General features: G+C 47.3%; 1 protein-coding gene across 2 annotated transcripts in view; it reads right to left on the bottom strand.

The window, feature by feature from the left end:
• Positions 1-3,333: 3,333 nt before the first annotated feature.
• The window catches only part of zgc:158270 (atlastin-2), a 45,733-nt gene continuing 28,673 nt past the window's right edge, over positions 3,334-20,393 (bottom strand). The window contains exons 13-14 of one of the 2 annotated variants that reach the window (XM_015954497.3): positions 9,262-9,276; positions 3,334-4,655 (exon numbers count right to left, since the gene is read on the bottom strand). In XM_015954497.3, coding sequence (XP_015809983.3) covers positions 4,542-4,655; positions 9,262-9,276 — 129 coding nt within the window. In that variant the 3' untranslated portion in view covers positions 3,334-4,541. The remainder of the gene's footprint in view (positions 4,656-9,261; positions 9,277-20,393) is intronic. The other variant, XM_054751866.2, reaches the window with a different exon arrangement.

The raw sequence follows: 20,393 nt of genomic DNA on the forward strand, positions 1-20,393 counted from the left end.
GACTGAATGGCCCTTAACAGAACTCTCCCGTTATTTAGTGGTTTTAAATACTAGGGCGGAAGTTTAATACTGGAGGCCATCCAGGCATCTATTATTTGGGTCCTATCAGGATTAATTTGCACCCCTGTCAGCAATGTGGGCGGTGGTAACTAGAAAATGATTCCTGGTAGTTGATCAGGCTAACATGGACTTATCGATTACCGTAAATCCTCTAATACAGGCCCGGGCCTGTATTAGAGGATTTACGGTAATCTAATTAATCCTCCCTTTGAAATGGTTCCTTCCCACGCTAAACAAAGACTTTTTGAGTGCAAAGCAGAGCCTGTTTGAACCAACGAACCGTTATGATGTATAATCCTTAGGGTGGCCTGCTACCAAGGGGGAGGGGAGACTTGCTCCCATTACCTAAGGTATCTTTTTTTAATCTGTCACAACCTGAAAACAAGTCCTGAAGCACAGGAACAAGCGATTCAAGGTGGCTTACCTCTCCTGGAGGTCTGGTCGGGGCTCCCACTCAAAGTTTTTTTTTCCGTGTCCTGTCTGGCTGTGAAGCAAACAGAACTGATGTCTGAATGCTGGTGACAAGCCTTACAGATTTACTCTCAGGTGGAGCATCACAGCGTCTGCTTTTAATGTCACGCCTGATACTGAAAACTTTATTGTTGTTGTTTTTGAATGCTTTGTAATTCCGATCAGACACGGAGTCAGAGGTGAAAGAGAAAGGAAAAGACAAAAGGTGGGGAGAAGGGGGGGGGGGGTCCACAAAAATAAACAATAATTAACAAGAGTCTGCTTCTAGACCTGCAGAAAGAGAAAAAAATGGGACACACAACAATACATCAGGAGCAAGCTATCACTGTGTTAACCTGATGAGGAAATATAAAATCAACATTGTTTAACTGAACAATCACACGATAATTAATCACAGTGCATTTAGTGGCAACGACAGCCTTAAGACATGTGTTGAACGTGCCCAAGTCCATACTTTTGAGAGCACCATGTGGGCACCTGTGTGTGTACACGTGCTTGTTTATGTAAGGTTTCTCTATAGAAGCGTCCAATAGAGAGTGTGAGGGACCACAGATCCGCCCCCTAAAGATGTGTAGGAGACGGGGGGAGCTCCAAGTCCCAGAGATCCAGGAGATGCTCCAGAACACAGGAACCCCAAGGAGACTGCAACCAGGAAGGCCCCCGCCCCCCTCGAGAGGCACAGAGGATCGCCCTGGGGGGCCACAACCAGCAGCCAGCAGAGTCCCTGGAGAAATCAGCGGCAAGCCGACAGGCCCGCCCGCAGCCTCCCACCCCCTAGCCGGCCGAGCCCGGGACCCAGCGACCCGGGACCCAGGGGGCGACCACCCCTGCCGGGGACCCAGCAGAGCCCAGGGACCCAGACTCCACCAGGCAGCCACCGGGATCGACCAGGCAGGCGCCAAAAATCTTAAACCCCCTGACCTGGGAGCCACGAACACTCAGGCAGACCAAGACACAACCCCTCACACCAGGTGTGGCAGGGGGAGGGGGGACAAAGATCTATATCATCAAAAGAAGTCCCAGGAGAGGGGAGGAGTCAAAGGCCCCACCTGACATTTACAGTCATACACAAACACAGTCACACACTCCCTCCCTCATGCTCACACATACACACACAACCAAAGACTTACAAAAATGCACGCCGGACACCCACTCATGCTCCCCATACACACCCTATTCACTCTGGTCCCGGTACTGCTGCACAAGGGGTACAACCATCACCGGTTACCAGAGTTTGACCCTTTCTGCTGGGGTGCTGATGAGCAGGCTCCCCCGCCCAACGCCGAGCACAGCAACCCACCACCCCAGACCCCAACCAGATGGCCAGATCTCCCTCCTAGCCTCCAGCCCCAGGAAGCCAAGCAACAACAGAGGTGTGCTAAGACCCCTAGTCTCCCTTCGCCTGCTCCAATATAATGTTGTGTGTTGATGAGGTGTATTCCATGACTGTGCTGAACGGGCAGTGCGGGCATTGTCCGGCCTATGCCAGCTGATGCCATCGCACCACCCCACTTGCACCCTCAGCCCTCGGTGTGTAAGTGCAGTTTAAAATTGGAAGTGGGCACCGGCACTGGGAGGAGGCTGAGAAATCCCCCTGCCAAGTGCCGTTGAATGTGCTCACTCCCAAGGCCCTAAGTGTGTGTTTGCGTGGAATGTCGTCGGTGGAAGTATATAAGGTGCAAATAAAATTGGGGGGCAGGTTGCCACAGGAATGCGGAAATGGGGTCCATACCCCCCTGACTTGTCCACCCCCCAAGGTCCTATGTGCATGTTTGAGTGATGATGTGAGGGAGCAGAAGGAGAGAAATATGCAGGGATGGGGAGGAATGGCTGGTTGGGCTTTAAAAGAGACCTTTAAGAATCGAGAACGAGGATTCTTTTTCCAAAAAATTTATTTCAAAATTAAAAAATACAAAAAAAGGTAAATATAAGATTAACCAATCCCCTTAGGAGGATGCTGTTACTAAAATCTCCCTGAGAGTAACTGGTCGACTTGTGTCGACACTAACTGTCTCACACTCTCTAAGTCTCCGCCCCTGCTACTCTCTACCTCTGCTCTCGCTCTCCCCTGTCGACTCTGAGCTGCCCTCTTTATATCATATTCTGAAAAACTGCCAAGCAATATCTCAAACAGTCGTGAGACAGCCTAAACAATGTAATATTTGCCAGTTACATACATCTTATTATCACAAGACAGCAAAACAATGTGTTCATTCGTCAGTTTCATATCTTAGTTCAACACAAGACAGCCAAACCCATACGATGTCATATTTGTAAGCTGGTCTCCGTCTCCACCCAAAGTCCAGAACTTTCCAGAGGACTTTCATTTCCTGAGACGTCTCTTCAGTTGGCCTTCTTCGGTACCACCTCTTCTGCGGTTTCCTGTTCAGTTGGACCACTCCTCATCTTCTGCCTGATTCCACTCGCACGAAGCGAGCCCGAGCTCATCTTTGCTCTCCTTATGATTTCCTTTATTACCTCCATTATTTTTGGCATGCGAGAGCTTGCAACACTATAACCGAACCTTGAGGACATGAAAGCATGATAGCTTGATGAAGCAGATATAGCTTCAGCCGTGCTCACATGCATTAAATGTTGGATGCTTTATTACATTTCTCCTCTCCATGGTCAGTTGGACCTGCTGACCGCCGGGTGCTGGGTTGTCCACACGAACTCGTCTGTAATGATCCACCGGTCTACGTTTCTGACTTTCATGATTTCTACGTATTCCTTACTGAGAGAGGGTAATCAAACAGGATCCGTCGTGCAGGGGTTACAACGCTGTATCATTGAACAAGATCGTGTGTTTATACCAGCTCAGTTTATTCATGTACTGAAAAATAACCCAAGAAAGCTAAAATGCAACAGGCAAAAAACTAAAATGATTATAAACATCCTTTGCCAGCAGAAGGTGGTACAGCAGTGGTCATGTAAGATCAAACTTACAAATCTATACGTAAAAAAGGAATTCATCAGACATTTCCACAAACCTACAGCAGCTGTATTCTGGTCTTCCACCCCACTGCGGTTCTTCCAGCTACAAAAAGGTCTAGAAAATCTGACATTTCTATATGTAGTGAACACACACACACACACACACACACACACACATGCCCGACGAGGCTGCACCCTAACCCGGCCGAGATGACCGACAGGTGTGTGGCTTCCTACAGCAGAACCGTCGACCTCATCCTAAAGGCCATCTGGGTCAGACATCTATGGAAAACACATTCGTTCCAAGTGTCAAATCAATACCTGTCATGTGTAGCGAAAAGGCTTCGAGTGCTTTTAGAGTCAGGAAAGAGAACAAAGTTCTGGTCAAAAAGGAGGATGAGAAGCCTCTTCAGCAACAGGGTGGAACTAGAACTCTGGCAGGCCGGACTGGACCGGACCGCACCAGTTCTGGGAGGAACTCAGACAAAAACAGTCCAAACAGCTCCTAACAACAGGAGTCTGCAGAGCCAGGTCACAGCTGCAATCTTCATCTGGACATCTGGATGGTGGCAGAATCCTCTCCCCGTGGCCTCGTTTCATGCGCCTGGTGGTTCTTCTCTACTGCACGCTGCCTGATCTAACACTTCACAGTTGGGGCTACGCACATCAACAATTCTGACCCCTCCACCCTAAACTTCTCCAAATATATCAAACCGTCATTAGTTGATAAACCTTCAATGTCCTTCAGCAGAGCCAGAGAATTTCTACGAGTAAAGATGGAAAACTTTGGTAGCAGCCGCTGAAACGCCGGGGGCAAGATGATCAGGGTGGGAGGTGAGTGGTCATGCTCTTCGTTTACACAGTCACATACGTGGGAACCAATGTGGAGACGTCCTCTGGCAGGTCCACACACCTGAGCTGACAGGGAGTCACATGGCCTCTCCCACCAGAGGAAAAGTACATCACCTGCCTCATGTGGCTACAGAGAGTCATCCCAGTAAAAGAAACCCTCATCTAGTAAGAGCAGGGACCTGGGGGGTCTTTAAGCCAAGGGGAGATGGCCAGGAGGGCAGCGGCTAGTTCTTCTTCTTCTTCACGTTGTTGTTGGAGGCGAGCCAAGGCCGGGGCGCCGGAGCCAGGCTTCCCAGTGGAACTCTACCCCGAGCCACCTCAAAGAGTTTGGAGAAAATCTGGAGGAGGACAAGGGATTCAGAACAACATTCAGCTGGAGAAACATGTTCTCCACATGCACGAGTGGGTTGTCTCCCACAGGAGACTCTACATTGTTCCTAGATGTGTGTGTGTGTTCCTGTGATGGGCTGGACACCTGTCCATGGAGATTCGCCCGGTGACCGCTGGAGACAGACACCAGCTCCCTCCCAGAGACCCTGCTGAAAAAAAGTGGTTCAGAGAACAGGTGGAAGGATGGATTCAACTAGAACATTAATTACATCCTTTTTCAGCCAAAACTGGATCATGGTTTTGGACGTCAGATGTGCTGCACAAGCGTTAAAAGAAGCCACTCACCCTGGCCTGAGAGCTATATGACTTCATGTCCCATTCTAAGTGTAATAATGACTTTGCTTAAAATCTTAAACATCAGATTAGCCATCAACTCCTCCATGTCAACCAATACAACCAGACCGCTGCCACACAACAACACTGGCTAGAAAGCCTGTTTTCAGTATTAGTGCCAGAACACTAGAGGACATAGTTAAGAGCTTAAACTCATCTACCTGTCGTCTTTATTTACTACCATCGAACTTCTTTAAAAATGTATTTAATTGCATGAAAGCTGATATACTGAAAACTGTTAGTTGCTCCTTAATGTCAGGTATTGCTCCTAATTCACTGCTGCTGTTAAGCCTCTTCTGAAGAAAAGTAAACTAGATCTGTTAGTGATGAATAACTACAGACCGATTTCTAATCTGCCTTCATTGGGAAAATGATTGAAAAAGCGGTTATAATCCAGCTGAACAACTTCCTGGATTGTTTTATGTCAGGCTTTAGACAACACCACAGCTCAGAGACTTCACTTATTAAAGTTCATCCATCCATTTTCTTCCATTTATCAGCAGTCGGGTCGCGGGGGCAGCAGCCTGAGACCTCCCTCTCCCCAGCCACCCAGGCCAGCTCCTCAGGGGGAATCCCAAGGCGTTCCCCGGCTAGGTGAGAGAAATATGGCGCTTACACATTAGCGTTGGCGCGGCTGGCGTTTGGTCGCGCTGGATGGCGTGAGTTTGGGCTGGTACGAGTGGTGTAGTAGTCACACAAAAATCCAAGGGACTTCTCCAGAATGCGGAAATCCCCGAGGCTGTGGGCGGTGCTTTGTACGCGTGGGAAAGTCTGCTCCATAAGGTAACACACACACACACACACTTTGCTCCTGTTCCCACACTTAACGGCAGCTCCGTGTTACAGACAGAAGTTTACTCAACAGCATCCAGCTTGAAAATGAACCGCGCATGCAGGGTCTCCTCCAGGTTGGACGTGTCCGGAAAACCTCAGAGGCGTCCAGGAGGCATCCTGACCAGATGCCCGAGCCACCTCAACTGGCTCCTCTGAACGTAGAGGAGCAGCAGGTCTACTCCGAGCCCCTCCCGGATGACCGAGCTTCTCACCCTCTCTCTAAGGGAGAGCCCAGCCACCCTACGGAGAAAACTCATTTTGGCCGCTTGTATCTGTGATCTCGTTCTTTCAGTCACTACCCAAAGCTCATGACCATAGGTGAGGGTAGGAACGTAGATCGACCGGTAAATCGAGAGCTTCGCCTTCTGACTCACCACGACAGATCAGTACAATGCCCACAACAGTGCAGACGCAGCACCAATCCACCTATTGATCTTGCGCTCTAGTTTTCCCTCACTTGTGAACAAGACCCCGAGATACTTAAACTCTTCCACTTGAGGCAGGACTTCATCCCTGACTTGGAGAAGGCATTCTACCCTTTTCCGAACCAAGACCATGGTCTCAGATTTAGAGGAGCTGATTAAAGTATTAAATGATATCCGTATTAATACAGTGGTTCAAGCATAAAGGTGTACATATGTGCTCTTGGCACCATGATATTTTAGGCCGCAGTTCGGTGATTGACTGTTGTCGTTTCATGTGATCTGTGGCCGCATGTCTTGAACTCTCGGGTGAAGAGAGGGGTGGAGATGTCAACTGATCACTACCTGGTGGTGAATTGGCCTGCCGGTCAGACCTGGCAGGCCAAAATGTATTGTGAGGGTCTGCTGTGAACGTCTGGTGGAGTTTCCTGTCAGAAGGAGCTTCAATTCCCACCTCCGACAGAATTTCTAATACATTCCGAGGGAAGTGGAGGACACAGACTCAGAGTGGGCCATGTTCTGTGCTTCTATTTTTGAGGTGGCTGACTGAAAATGTGGCCACAGGGTTTTCGATGCCCGTCGTGGTGGCAACCCCCGAACCCGCTGGTGGACACCGGCGGTTAGGGATGCTGTCAAGCTGAAGAGAGTCCTACTGCCTTTCAGAAGGAGAAAGGAGTCTTTTTGGCATGTGGGACAGAGGCAGCTGATGCGTACCAGAAGTCCAAGCGTAATGCGGCTCGGGTGGCCGCGGAAGCAAAAACCCGGGCATGGGAGGAGTTCAGAGAGACCATGGTGCAAGACATCTGTATGACTTTGAGAAGATTCTGGTCTCAGGAGGGGAAAGCAGTGCACTACCAACACTGTTTAAAGTGGTGAGGGTGTGATGCTGACCTCTAATCGGGACGTTGTGGATCAGTGGACGGAATACTTCGAAGACCTCCTCAATCCCATCGGCATGCCTTCCATTGAGGAAGCAGAGTTTAGGGACTTTGAGTTGGACTCCACAATCTCTGGGACCGAGGTCACTGAGGTGGTCAAAAAAATCCTCAGTGGCAAGGCCCCGGGGGTGGATGAAATCCGCCTGGAGTTCCTTAACACTCTGGATGTTGTTGGGCTGTGTTGTTGACGCGGCTTTGCAGTATCGTGTAGACATCAGAGGCAGTTCCACTGGATTGGCAGACTGGGGTGGTGGTCCCCGTATTTAAAAAGGGGGACCGCAGAGAGTGTTCCAACTACAGAAGGATCACACTTCTGAGCCTCCCTGGTAAGGTCTATTCAGGGGTTCTGGAGAGGGGAGTCCGTTGGATTGTCAAACCTCAGATTCAGGAGGAACAATGTGGTTTTTGTCCTGACTGTGGAACACTGGACCAGCTTTATACCCATAGGGGGATCTTGGAGGGTGCGTGGGAGTTTGCCCAACCAACCAATCGACATGTGTTTTGTGGATTTGGAGAAAGTGTTTCACCGCGTCCCATGAGGAGCCCTGTGGGGTGGGGTGGTGGGGTACTCCGTGAGTAAGGGGTATCAGGCCCTTTGATTAGGGCTGTTAGGTCCCTGTATGACCGGTGTCAGAGCTTGGTCCGCATTGCCGACAGTAAGTTGAGCTCGTTTCCGGTGAGAGTTGGACTCTGCCAAGGCTGCCCTTTCTCACCAATTCTGTTCATAACTTTAATAGACAGGATTTCTAGGTGCAGCCAAGGTGTTGAGGGGATCTGATTTGGTGGCCTAAGGATCAGGTCTCTGCTTTTTGCAGAAGATCCGTATTAATACAGTGGTTCAAGCATAAAGGTGTACATATGTGCTCTTGGCACCATGATATTTTAGGCCGCAGGTCGGTGATTGATTTGTCGTTTCATGTGTCCTGTTGGCTTCATCAGACAGTATCTCAGGGTCTTGTTCACAAGTGAGGGAAAAATGGAGAATGAGATCGATAGGCAGATTGGTGCTGCATCCACAGTGAAGCGGGTGCTATACTGATCTGTCATGGTGAAGAGAGAGAACTGAGCCGGAAGCCAAAGCTCTCTATTTACCAAATGATCTACGTTCCTACCCTCACCTATGGTCACGGGCTTTGGGAAGTGACCATAAGAAGGAGATCGTGGATACAAGTGGCTGAAATTAGTTTTCTCCGCAGGGTGGCTGGGCTCTTCCTTAGAGATAGGGTGAGAAGTGCGGCCATCCGGAAGGGGCTTGGAGTACATCCGCTGCTCCTACTCGTTCAGAGGAGCCAGTTGAGGTGGCTCGGGCATCTGGTCAGGATGCCTTCTGGACACCTCCCTGGTGACATTTTCCAGGCACGCCCAACTGGGACACCCAAGGGAAGACCCAGGACACATCGGAGGGACTATGTATCTTGGCTGGCCAGGGAATGCCTTGGGATTCCCCTGGAAGAGCTGGCCCAAGTAGCTGGGGAGAGGGAAGTCTGGGCATCTCGGCTTAGGCTACTGCCCCTGCAACCCGACTCTGAATAAGCAGCTAAAATTGGACGGATGGATGAATGGATTAATACAGATTCAGGCAAAAACATCTGTTTTAGTGATGCTCGATCTCAGTGTAGCTTTTGATACTGTGAACCACAACATCCTTTTTGATAGACCAATGAACTGGGCAGGACTTTCAGGCACAGTCCATAGTTAGTTCCAATCATACCTTGCAGACAGGAGTTTTATTTTGGTGAATGCATATCAAAGCAAATCACCCTGACATGCGGTGTCCCCCAAGGTTTCCCAAGGTTTGATACTTGAACTACTGCCTTTCAATCTGTACATGTTCCTAGTGAACCAGGTCATAAACAAAAACATCGCCTACCACAGTTACGCAGATGGATGACACCCAGATCTACCTAGCTCTATCACCTAACGAATATGGTTCCCTAGACTGACTCAGTCAGTGCTTAGAGCAAGTTTATGAACACCCCTCTCTAGATAAATAAACTGTCTTTTGAACAGGAAGTGGCAAAGCTCACCTTTCGTGGAGTCCTCTGACAGCATCAAGACCAAACCATGGATTTTCGGGAGAAAAGGACAGATATGAAATTAGAAGGCATGGTTTAGCATCCAGAAGATTTCATAATATAGCTTTTGTTTAATGTACAACTTGAAACATTTAGAAAACGAGAAGAAAAAGTTACTGTAATGAATTGGTACCATCTATAACCCTGATAGACTGGAGCAATGTCACACAACTTCCTGTTTCACTCATCTTTAGGTGATTACATGAAGACTGATAACAGGAAATGGCAGATTTATCCTCAAAAAGGTTTTGCTGCATTTTGAACAGCTAAAATCTATTTATTTATTTAGTTAATGACTTAAATTTTACGAGTATAAAACCGCTCGAGATGAGCCATCTTGTTTTCGAGCGGGTCCTCCTACTCCTAATTAACTACAAAATTGCTTCTATTTTCTAATTATATCTTTACTATTATATAAGAGTGGAAGTAAAACAAGCATTTTGTGGCTTCAGCCTAGCCACGAAGACAAATTATATTAAGTAACAGCTGCTTCAGTCGTCACATGAATGCCCACATCACCCTGAACATTTACAGAGCAGTGGTTCAGAGTCTGCATCACTGTCTGGTACCCTGGATCTGAAGCAGTCCGACATCAATGACTACGTTTACATGCAGCCAATATCCGGGTTATGATCGGGTTAAGGTCGGCATTCGGGTTTCTGAGTTGATCAGAATAACCCGTTTACAAGCATAAATAGAAAGAGTTACCCCTAACTTGCATAACCCGATTTAAATGCGGACGTTGGGGTAGCGTCAGGACGTGTGGACTACGTCCAGACGCAATATGCGTCATTTACGGTTCTTCTTGTTCCGGCATCCGTGAAAACAACAACATGTTTCCCAGTTCGGAAGAGATAGCGACCGCGTTTGTTTGCGCTTTAGTTTCCTCGTCACTCCAAAAGTGTGGTGCTGTGCCGCGACTCGCCATGTTGCTCCCAACTTGTTGTTTACTTGCGGTGTTCTGGCGCATACAAGACGTCTCGCTACTCAAAAGACCAAGATTCCTTGCCAACAGAGCATGCACAGAACACACGCTTTGATGGGGATATCCCGATATGCGTTTACACGACCAAACATTCGGGTTAGAAAAGGGTTACCCCAGGTGTAGTAACCGGGTTTTTAAAAACCCGGTTATGAGCATATCCGGGTTTTTGACGGTGTTTACATGGACCTGCGGAACCGGGTTATTGTGAATATTCGGGTTTTAAAAGGGTTACTGGCTGCATGTAAACGCACTCAATATGGAAAGTAAAGGCGTTGTCGGGAAAAGACTACCAGCCATCGAAGACATTTTTCTTCAACAGCTTCAACATCAACACTTAAATCATTGGTACTCAATAGGTGGCCCGTGGGCCCCCGAACCGCATGCACACCCTCTGGGTAGGAATGGTGCAGGTGTGCATTGGTGTTTTGTTATATTGTGGGCTTGTGTAATGACCCCCCCAGGCTGGACCACGAACTTGAAGGTCGTTTTGTTAGTGACATGAGACCAGAACAGGAACTAATCACCTCGCCTCAGTCAGTGCGCCCCAGGGTAGCTGTAGCTACATCGTAGCTCATCATCACCATCAGCGTGTGAATGTGTGTGTGCATGGATGAATGATACACTGTAATGTGAAGCGTTTTGGAGTCCTCTGACTCTGAAAGGCACTATACAAGTGCGGGTCATTTATCATCATCATAATCAGATCGAGGACCTAAATTTACTAACTTGGGTCAGATCCAAATGCAGAAGTGCTGACGTTGGGTGGTAAAGACACAATGTTAGTTCTACTAACACCGGATCGCCCATGATGTATTCTGACAGAATTTGTGTTTTAGTTTAGTGTAGTATTATTGTACAAGAACAGCACAAAAGACAATGTTACATGTGGGACAATGCAATCATTTTGTACAGAGGCTTTCGAGCCAGAGGATAATAGCGCTTACACATTTGCGTCGGTTCAGTCCCGGAATTTGGTTTTTCACACAGGTCAGATTTGCGTTTTGAGGCGATATTTATCCCAGATCTTCTCCCCAGCAGTCATACTGGGACTGAGGCGACACCACGGACTGATTGGCCGGCTGAAATTACGCCTACTGCCCCCAATCTGCTCGAAGAATGAGCCAGCGGGGTGGGGTGGGGGGTTTCCCAATTTTTCATGCTGGATGCTGATGAGTAAACTTCTGTCTGTAGCATGGAACTGCCACTCTGAAGCTGCCGATCAGTGTGGGAACGGGAGAAGAGAATGAGATATGTGTGTGTGTGTGTGTGTGTGTGTGTGTGTGTGTGTGTGTGTATGTGTGTGTGTGTGCGCCTGTCCTCAGCATCGGAGCTCTTGCCCAGGTGAGCAGACTGCTGCTCAGAGGAGAAAGCAGTGTTTGTGTGTGTGGGGGGCACAAGATCATGAGGACACACACAGCAAATTAATTAAATAATGTGGTTCAGAGTCTCCATAGCAACACAGCTCATGCCCACCTATGTTTACCTTATAATGGAGGGCACCGCAGACTTTCCCGAGCATATTAAGCGCCGCCCACAGGCTCGGGGATTTCCGCAATCCTGAGAAGTCCCTCGGATTTATATGTGAACACTAAACCCCTCGCCCCATTTGAGACCAAACTCACACCATCCAGCCCGACCAAACTCGGACAGTGCCGACGCTAATGTGTAAGTGCCATCATTTGCAAACCTAGTGCTTGGTTGGACTTGGTTTGTTTCAGCCATTTTTCCAACTGAGAGTTAGAAGTTGTAAAATTTGTTAACAGTTTTATTGCTGGTGGTAGAGTGTTCCAAGTCTGAGGTCCTCTAAATGAGAATGAGGATTCACCAAATCATGTTTTGTATTTTGGTGGTTTGTCTCTGTTGGAGACTCCTCTGGTTGTAGCTCCTGTGCTGCTGGCTTCTCCGATCAGTCTGCTCACCAGCTCTGAGACGAGGCCATTCAGACATTTAAATGTCGGTTTTATAACCGAGAACTTTATATAAAGTTATTGAAACTTAGGACATTGTACTTCTCCTGTATTTTGCAGTGGTGCCACTTCCTTGGTTTTTGGCTCAGGGCTTTAAGGGCTTGTTTTACAAACACGACAGGTTTTAAAGCAGACTGGGTTGCTTGGCTTCTAACGGTTACACAGTAGGAGAGGTGAGACACAATCATGGCAGCTTTAACAGGTAAATATGGCCTCATCAGACGGAGGCAGTTCAGGTTGGTCCTAATGGTTCTGGATGAGAATCCAAAACAACACCCAGATATTTAAAGTCATCCACTTGTTGCATTTCTTTCTGGCCGATTAGAACAGTGAAGTTGTGAGAAATCTTGCGTTTGATCGCAAAACACGTGGAGAAGGTTTTGCTGTAGTTCGTGATAAAAAGGTTATTCTTGAACCAGCGAGACATCCCACCATCTGTTCTTTCAGTAACTTTGTAGTCTGTTAGGGGGTCTTTGCGGTTATATACAGGTCCTTCTAAAAAAATTAGCATTTTGTGATAAAGTTCATTATTGTCTGTAATGTACCGTATTTTCACGACCATAGGGTGCACCGGGTTATAGGGCGCAGCTTCAGTTACGGGTGTCTTGTAGGTATTTAACACTTACAAAAGGTGCACCGGGTTATAGGGCGCGGGCGCGGTAAAACGTACCGGTAAAACATCTGTGCGGGCTCGGAACATATCAGTGCAAACCAGACACTGTGAAAATTATAAACAGCCACAAGCATGCTTCACTTTACTGGTTTAGTCCTGGTTCAGACCTGGTTTAGAGCGCACGTGCACTTCCTCATTGCGTGCGCTGACGGCTTGTGCTCTTCTAATGGGCTCAACACACGGGAGGCAACTTCACCTCTCCTCCATTCATTTTCAATGAGACATGCGCGACAAAGCGATAATCGCGGGTCTCCCTCCTACTAAAGCCGGGCGTACACCGGGAGTGCTGCAGGAGGACACACGGGGATTTATGGGGGTTGGATGAGGAAAACGAAATAAAGAAAGTAAATCTGTGTTTTGCGATCAGTTTAATTTGACATGAACACGACAAACACGCTTTCTTGACAATCTTTGTGAGTAAAAAAACGTGTAGAAATAAAAACGAACAGCGTGTGTTATTAGGGAAATAGCGGGGAGCGGTGTTGATGCATGATTGCGCATGCGCCGAGAGCGGTTCTGGTACTTTTTGGGTCGCAGCTGCTCGCAGCGCCGCTTCAAGCGCTGATGCGCTGTGTTGAAGTTCAGAATGTGTTTACTGGTAGTTGGTGGATTTAACCACATAAACTTTCCACATGAAACAAAATCATATGTGTGTTATTAATAGGCCTAAGAAAATCGTGTGATTTGAATTGTGTTTTATTAACCCTCTGGGGTCCATGGACGCGTATCCACGTCTTTAGATCAGGTCTGATTTGGGACGCTGTAGCAGCAAGACTCCGCCTCCCTGAGTGTCGATTTCAATTCAGCTTTAAAAAGGAGATTATAAACTACACCCCAGTTTTTAAAATTTGCTAACAGGCAACGTAAAAGCGGAGTTATACTAAACTAAAAAACAACCTATTTTTAGACAATCTGATAACTTGTCAAAACAGCAGTTTAGTAATCCGTGAGAGGGAACGTGCTTGTGAACATAAAAACCCACAAAAACATGAGATCCTTTTGCTGTTGGTGGACGTCTCACATGTTCAGCTGATAAAAAGCATCATTATGTAGCTGAGAGAGAGAGGAAGGCCGCACGGGTAACGAGATGTGTGCAAAAAGGAGCCGCTTCGCGGGGAAAGGAGTGGCGCGAACGGAGTAACAATTAGACAGATATTGACGGCAAACTTCATATTTTGGAACGATCCGGACAGATATGTTGTCGCTAAAGTTTAGTAGGCTTTTATTAGGCTTATATAAAGGATGATGAGAAGGATAAATGTCCACCAGGTAGTTCAGATAGTACGGCTGTTTTTTGAGCTGGAAGCAGAGGAAGTGGGCGGAGACTCACAGCCGGAGTCTGAGGAAAATAGCGAGGATGTTGATGATGATGTGGCAGATCCACAGGTCTGTCTTCGCTCACGTCCGCATGTTCACGCCACGCCCCTTGTCTTCTACAACGTTCGCGTCTCACAACAACACAACAGGCGCACCGCACCATAGGGCGCAGCGTACATTTTGGAGAAAATTTAAGACTTGGGTGCGCCTTATGGTCGTGAAAATACGGTACTGATAAACATTACTTTTATATATTTTAGTTTCATTACAAACAACTGAAGTAGTTCAAGCCTTTTATTGTTTCTAATATTGATGATTTTGGCGTACAGCTCATGAAAACCCAAAATTCCTATCTCAAAAAATTAGCATATCATGAAAAGGTTCTCTAAACGAGCTATTAACCTAATCATCTGAACCAACTAATTAACTCTAAACACCTGCAAAAGATTCCTGAGGCTTTTAAAAACTCCCAGCCTGGTTCATTACTCAGAACCCCAATCATGGGTAAGACTGCCGACCTGACTGCTGTCCAGAAGGCCATCATTGACACCCTCAAGCAAGAGGGTAAGACACAGAAAGACATTCCTGAACGAATAGGCTGTTCCCAGAGTGCTGTATCAAGGCACCTCAGTGGGAAGTCAGTGGGAAGGAACAAGTGTGGCAGAAAACGCTGCACAACGAGAAGAGGTGACCGGACCCTGAGGAAGATTGTGGAGAAGGACCGATTCCAGACCTTGGGGGACCTGCGGAAGCAGTGGACTGAGTCTGGAGTAGAAACATCCAGAGCCACCGTGTACAGGCGTGTGCAGGAAATGGGCTACAGGTGCCGCATTCCCCAGGTCAAGCCACTTTTGAACCAGAAACAGCGGCAGAAGCGCCTGACCTGGGCTACAGAGAAGCAGCACTGGACTGTTATCAGTGGTCCAAAGTACTTTTTTCAGATGAAAGCTAATTTTGCACGTCATTCAGAAATCAAGGTGCCAGAGTCTGGAGGAAGACTGGGCAGAGGGAAATGCCAACATGCCTGAAGTCCAGTGTCAAGTACCCACAGTCAGTGATGGTCTGGGGCGCCATGCCAGCTGCTGGTGTTGGTCCACTGTGTTTTATCAAGGGCAGGGTCAATGCAGCTAGCTAGCAGGAGATGCTGGAGAACTTCATGCTTCCATCTGCTGAAAGGCTTTATGGAGATGAAGATTTCATTTTTCAGCACGACCTGGCACCTGCTCACAGTGCCAACACCACTGCTAAATGGTTTACTGACCATGGTATTACTGGGCTCAACTGGCCTGCCAACCCTCCTGACCTGAACCCCGTAGAGAACCTGTGGGATATTGTGAAGAGAAAGTTGAGAGACGCAAGACCCAACACTCTGGATGAGCTTAAGGCCGCTATCGAAGCATCCTGGGCCTCCAGAACACCTCAGCAGTGCCACAGGCTGATTGCCTCCATGCCACGCTGCACTGAAGCAGTCATTTCTGCTAAAGGATCCCCGACCCAAGTACTGAGTGCATAACTGAACATAATTATTTGAAGGTTGACTTTTTTGTATTAAAAACACTTTTATTGGTCGGATGAAATATGCAAATGTTTTGAGATAGGAGTTTTGGGTTTTCATGAGCTGTACGCCACAATCATCAATATTAGAAACAATAAAAGACTTGAACTACTTCAGTTGTGTGTAATGAATCTAATATATATGAAAGTCTAATGTTGATCAGTACATTACAGAAAATAATGAACTTTATCACAATATTTGGCATTGGACACCTTTACGTAAGTCATTGATGTATAGATGAAACAGCAATGGACCTAGGATGGAACCTTGAGCTCCTATTGAACAGTTTTTACACTTGATTTAATTCCAAACGACTATCAAACTGTTACAGCGGGACTGAGGAACTAATCAGGAACACCAACTGGTTCCAGGTGTATGGCTGGAGGATGATACAGGAAGACAGAAGATCATGACGAGGAATCAATGAACTGAGGTCTGAGCGGTGAACAGGTGAGCGGATCACATCAACAAGGGTACGGCTGCAGCAGTGAATCTGTGGTCGCCGGGTCTCTGTACCATTGATGGTGTCTTCATTGTTCCTCACTGGCCGTGATGTTCTTGAATGTAAACATCCTCCTCGTTAGCTCCTGGTCAGATGACAGCTTCAACACACCCCGTTGCTGAAGTATAGTAATGAGCTGCATTTTCTTATCAGTAACGGGAACGGCGTAATAACTGTAGCAAAGGTAAAAAAATTTGATTACATAATAATGAAAAGCTCTAGTAGTTAGTAACACGTTTTTTTAACGCTGCTTATAACATCACTGTTCCCTGCTCCTTGTATTTGGATTGAAATTGGAGAAAGCTGTGGACAGAAGGTTGTTCAAGATCCTCTGAAGGTGTCTTCCTGTTAAAAAGGAGTTTTCCTCTCCACTGTCACTGCATGCTTGCTTAGTATGAGGATTGCTGTAAAGACTCTGACACTAGTCAGTGACTCGATGCAACCTGCTGGGTTCCTTATATAGGAAACCATTAACTAATGGGAATGATGAACTGAACTCAGTGGACTGTTAAGTAAATAGGTTGAACGGAATGCTTGCTTTGTAAATAAACTAAATTCAATTTAAAGGGTATGGCGGAGGATGTTTCTGAATTTCAGGAAAGGACCGCACTCTCCACGTTTTCAGAAAATGCGCATGAGAGAGAACGCTCAGGTGTCCTTGTGATGCTCCGTTTACAAGTGGCTGCTGGCCTTGCCACAAACGCTCACCCAAAAAAGGAGATTTGGGTTTTTTCAACAATGTCAGACTTATGGGCTGCACAGCGATGCAGTGGTTAGCACTGTTGCCTTGCAGCAAGAAGGTTCAACTCTTGGCCTGGGGTCTTTCCGGAAAGAGTTTGCATGTTCTCCCTGTGCATGCATGGGTTATCTTCGGGGACTCGAGCTTCCTCCCACAGTCCAAAAAAGTGACTGTCAGGTTGATTGGCCTCTCTAAATTGTCCTTAGGTGTGTGGGTATGCTTGGTGGTTTATCCTGTGTCTCTGTGTTGCCCTGCAATGGACGGGCAACCTGTCCAGGGCGTACCCTGCCTGTTCGCCCAAGGACTGCTGGAGATGGGCACCAGCCCCCCACGACCCTGCGTCGATAATGGGGCATAGATAATGGGTGGATGTCAGATTTATATTCATTTGTGTGTTGCATTCGATTTGACTTTTCGTCCTCCACCCATGTTGTGCTACTGCTGTCTGCAACTTATTCCTGATTTGTTTATGCTTCCGTAGCATATGGTTTTCACCTGTGGGATCAATAAAATATTTCCATTGGCTTAAGCTTTCCTACTAATAACCACTATGGTTATTTTTCTGTCAGAATCAAACGATTATTCCCTGGAAAGTTAGAATAAGTCGTAGATAACTTCTAGCAGTAGTCAGATAGCATGTCAATTTTAGCTTACCTGTCGAGCAGACAACTTAATCTTTGCTTTCAGCGCACGTCATTGTCAAAAAGAGTCTTAAAAAAACTTGTCTTATTCCTCAAAGGCCGTTCTCTTATCGTACACACTTTCTCGGCCATATTCAAAAGAACGCGGTGAGAACGGCGAATTAGAATAAATGGATGCAGGTGCATCGATCTACACAAAAGCAGAACACACAGGAAGTGAACACTAGCCCAGGAACCAGCTGATTGAACTTTGTCAGAGTGGTTATCCTTTTCTTAGCCAGCCCCGGGGTTCTGGTCGTGGTGGAGGCCTAGCTGTTGTTTTCAGAAACCTTCTTCCATGTAGCTCCACAACCTCTGGTCACTTTGCTTCCTTTGAACTGCAGCTGATTAAAGTCGGGCGTAAGGACCCGTTCTACTGTGCTGTGGTCTATCGTCCACCTGGTCCAAACAGTTCTTTCCTTCAGGAGTTTAGTGACTTTCTATCCTCCACTGTGAAGCTGTCCAGACTGGTGATTGTTGGTGACTTTAACATCCACGTTGATGATCCCTCTGATCTCTTTGCCATGACTTTCTCCAGCCTTATGGACTCCTTCAGCTTTACCCAGCATGTTTCTGGCCCCACACACACCAGGGGACACACTCTAGACCTTGTTTTTACCCTGAGTCTAAATGCTGACAGTGTTTGTCCTGAGGACGTTTATATTTCAGATCACCATTGCATTTTCTTTAACTTGTCAGTTTCTGCGTCCCCACCTCCTGCTCGCCGTATGGTTAGTTCTCGTTTTCTTAATGAGAGCACAGCTAGCAAATTTTCTGCTGCTTTTGATCCACCCTGTTCTTCTGATTACGACCCAGATTCCTTAACTTCTCAGTTTAACGAGCACTGCCTCTCCATTCTGGACAACATCTGTCCTGTCAGAACCAGATCAGTTCCTGCAGTGAACCCTACTCCCTGGTTTAATGACAGTCTTCGCAGCCTGAAGCGCCAATGCAGAAAAATGGACTGCTTGTGGAAGAAAACCCATCTCCACGTCCATATGCTGCACCTAAAGGATCTTCTGACATCCTTTAACTCTGCAGTCAGAGACGCTAGGGTTTCCTGTTTCTCCAACCTGGTGTCCCAGAGCAAAGGGAACCCCAAGGTGCTGTTTAACACCATCAGCAGCATCGTCTCTCCTGCCTCTCCTACAACCTCCATCCACTCTGTTGCAGACTGTGAGAACTTTCTGTCTTTCTTTGTGGACAAAGTCAATAAGGTTAGATCTAGCATCTCTCCTTCAGCCTTATCGCTGCCTCTCCCAACTCCAACCAGGCCCACCATCCTAGATAGCTTTGCTCCTGTTTCTTTGCCTGAGTTAACCAAACTAGTTAACTCTATGAAGACCTCTGCATGCCCCCTCCACATCTTACCCTCATCTTTGTTTAAAAGTGCTTTTCAGTCCATCGGTCCCAGCGTGCTCTCTATAATTAATGCTTCTCTGGTTTCTGGTCAGGTCCCTGCTTACTTTAAGATCGCTGTAATCCACCCGCTTCTTAAAAAACCGAGTCTCGACCCCTCTCTCCATAGCAGCTTTAGACCCATCTCTAAACTTCCGTTCATCTCCAAGATCTTGGAAAAGGTTGTGGCTAAACAACTCACAGCTGCTCTTGATGAACATAACATCTATGATAGCTTCCAGTCAGGTTTTCGTAGAGCTCATTCTACTGAAACAGCTCTTCTTAGGGTCTCTAATGACCTTCTGACTCACAGTGATGCAGGGGACTGTTCTGTTCTGGTCCTGCTGGACCTGACTGCAGCCTTTGACACTGTTGACCATCACCTGCTACTGGAGAGGCTGAGAGACTGGGTAGGCCTATCAGGATCTGCTCTGGAGTGGTTCTCCTCTTATCTCTCTGAGCGCTCCTTTTCTGTGGCCGTCTCCAAGTTTAGGTCCTCCACCACCTCTCTTACCCATGGCGTCCCACAAGGTTCTGTGCTGGGGCCTCTGCTCTTCCTCCTCTATCTGCTTCCTCTTCAGCACACCCTGAGCTCCTTCAAATGAATCTCCTACCATCTTTATGCAGATGACATCCAACTGTACATCTCCTTTAAGCCCCATGAGATGTCTAAGCTGCAGTTGTTACACACCTGCTTAGACTCTATCAAAACCTGGATGGCGGGAGCTTTCTTCAGCTGAATGAAGATCAGACTGAGATCCTCATCTGTGCTCCAGACAAGCTGGTTCCCAAAGTCAGAGACTCTCTTGGTCAGCTTGCTTCTCACACCAAACCTTCTGTCTGAAATCTTGGTGTGACCTTTGACCCAGCTCTCACCCTGGATTCTCATGTCAGTTCTCTTGTTCGCTCTTCCTTCTTCCATCTCAGGAACATTGCTAAGCTGAGTCCCATTGTGTCCCACTCTGAACTTGAGACAGTTCTCCACACCTTCATCTCCTCACGCTTAGACTACTGTAACTCTCTTTTCACGTGTCTGAGCAGAACCTCCCTGAACCGTCTACAGGTGGTTCAGAACGCCTGTGCTCGGCTTCTGACCAAGTCCTCCAAACACACCCACATCACCCCGCTTCTCCTCCAGCTTCACTGGCTGCCAGTCAACTTCAGGGTTCATTTCAAGATCCTGGTTCTGGTCTATAGGGCCTTACATGGACAAGCACCATCTTACATTGGTGATCTCCTTAGTCCCTACACCCCCAGCAGGTCCCTGA

This window comes from Nothobranchius furzeri, chromosome 7, assembly GCF_043380555.1.
Source record: "Nothobranchius furzeri strain GRZ-AD chromosome 7, NfurGRZ-RIMD1, whole genome shotgun sequence".
Classification (NCBI taxonomy): Eukaryota; Metazoa; Chordata; class Actinopteri; order Cyprinodontiformes; family Nothobranchiidae; genus Nothobranchius; species Nothobranchius furzeri.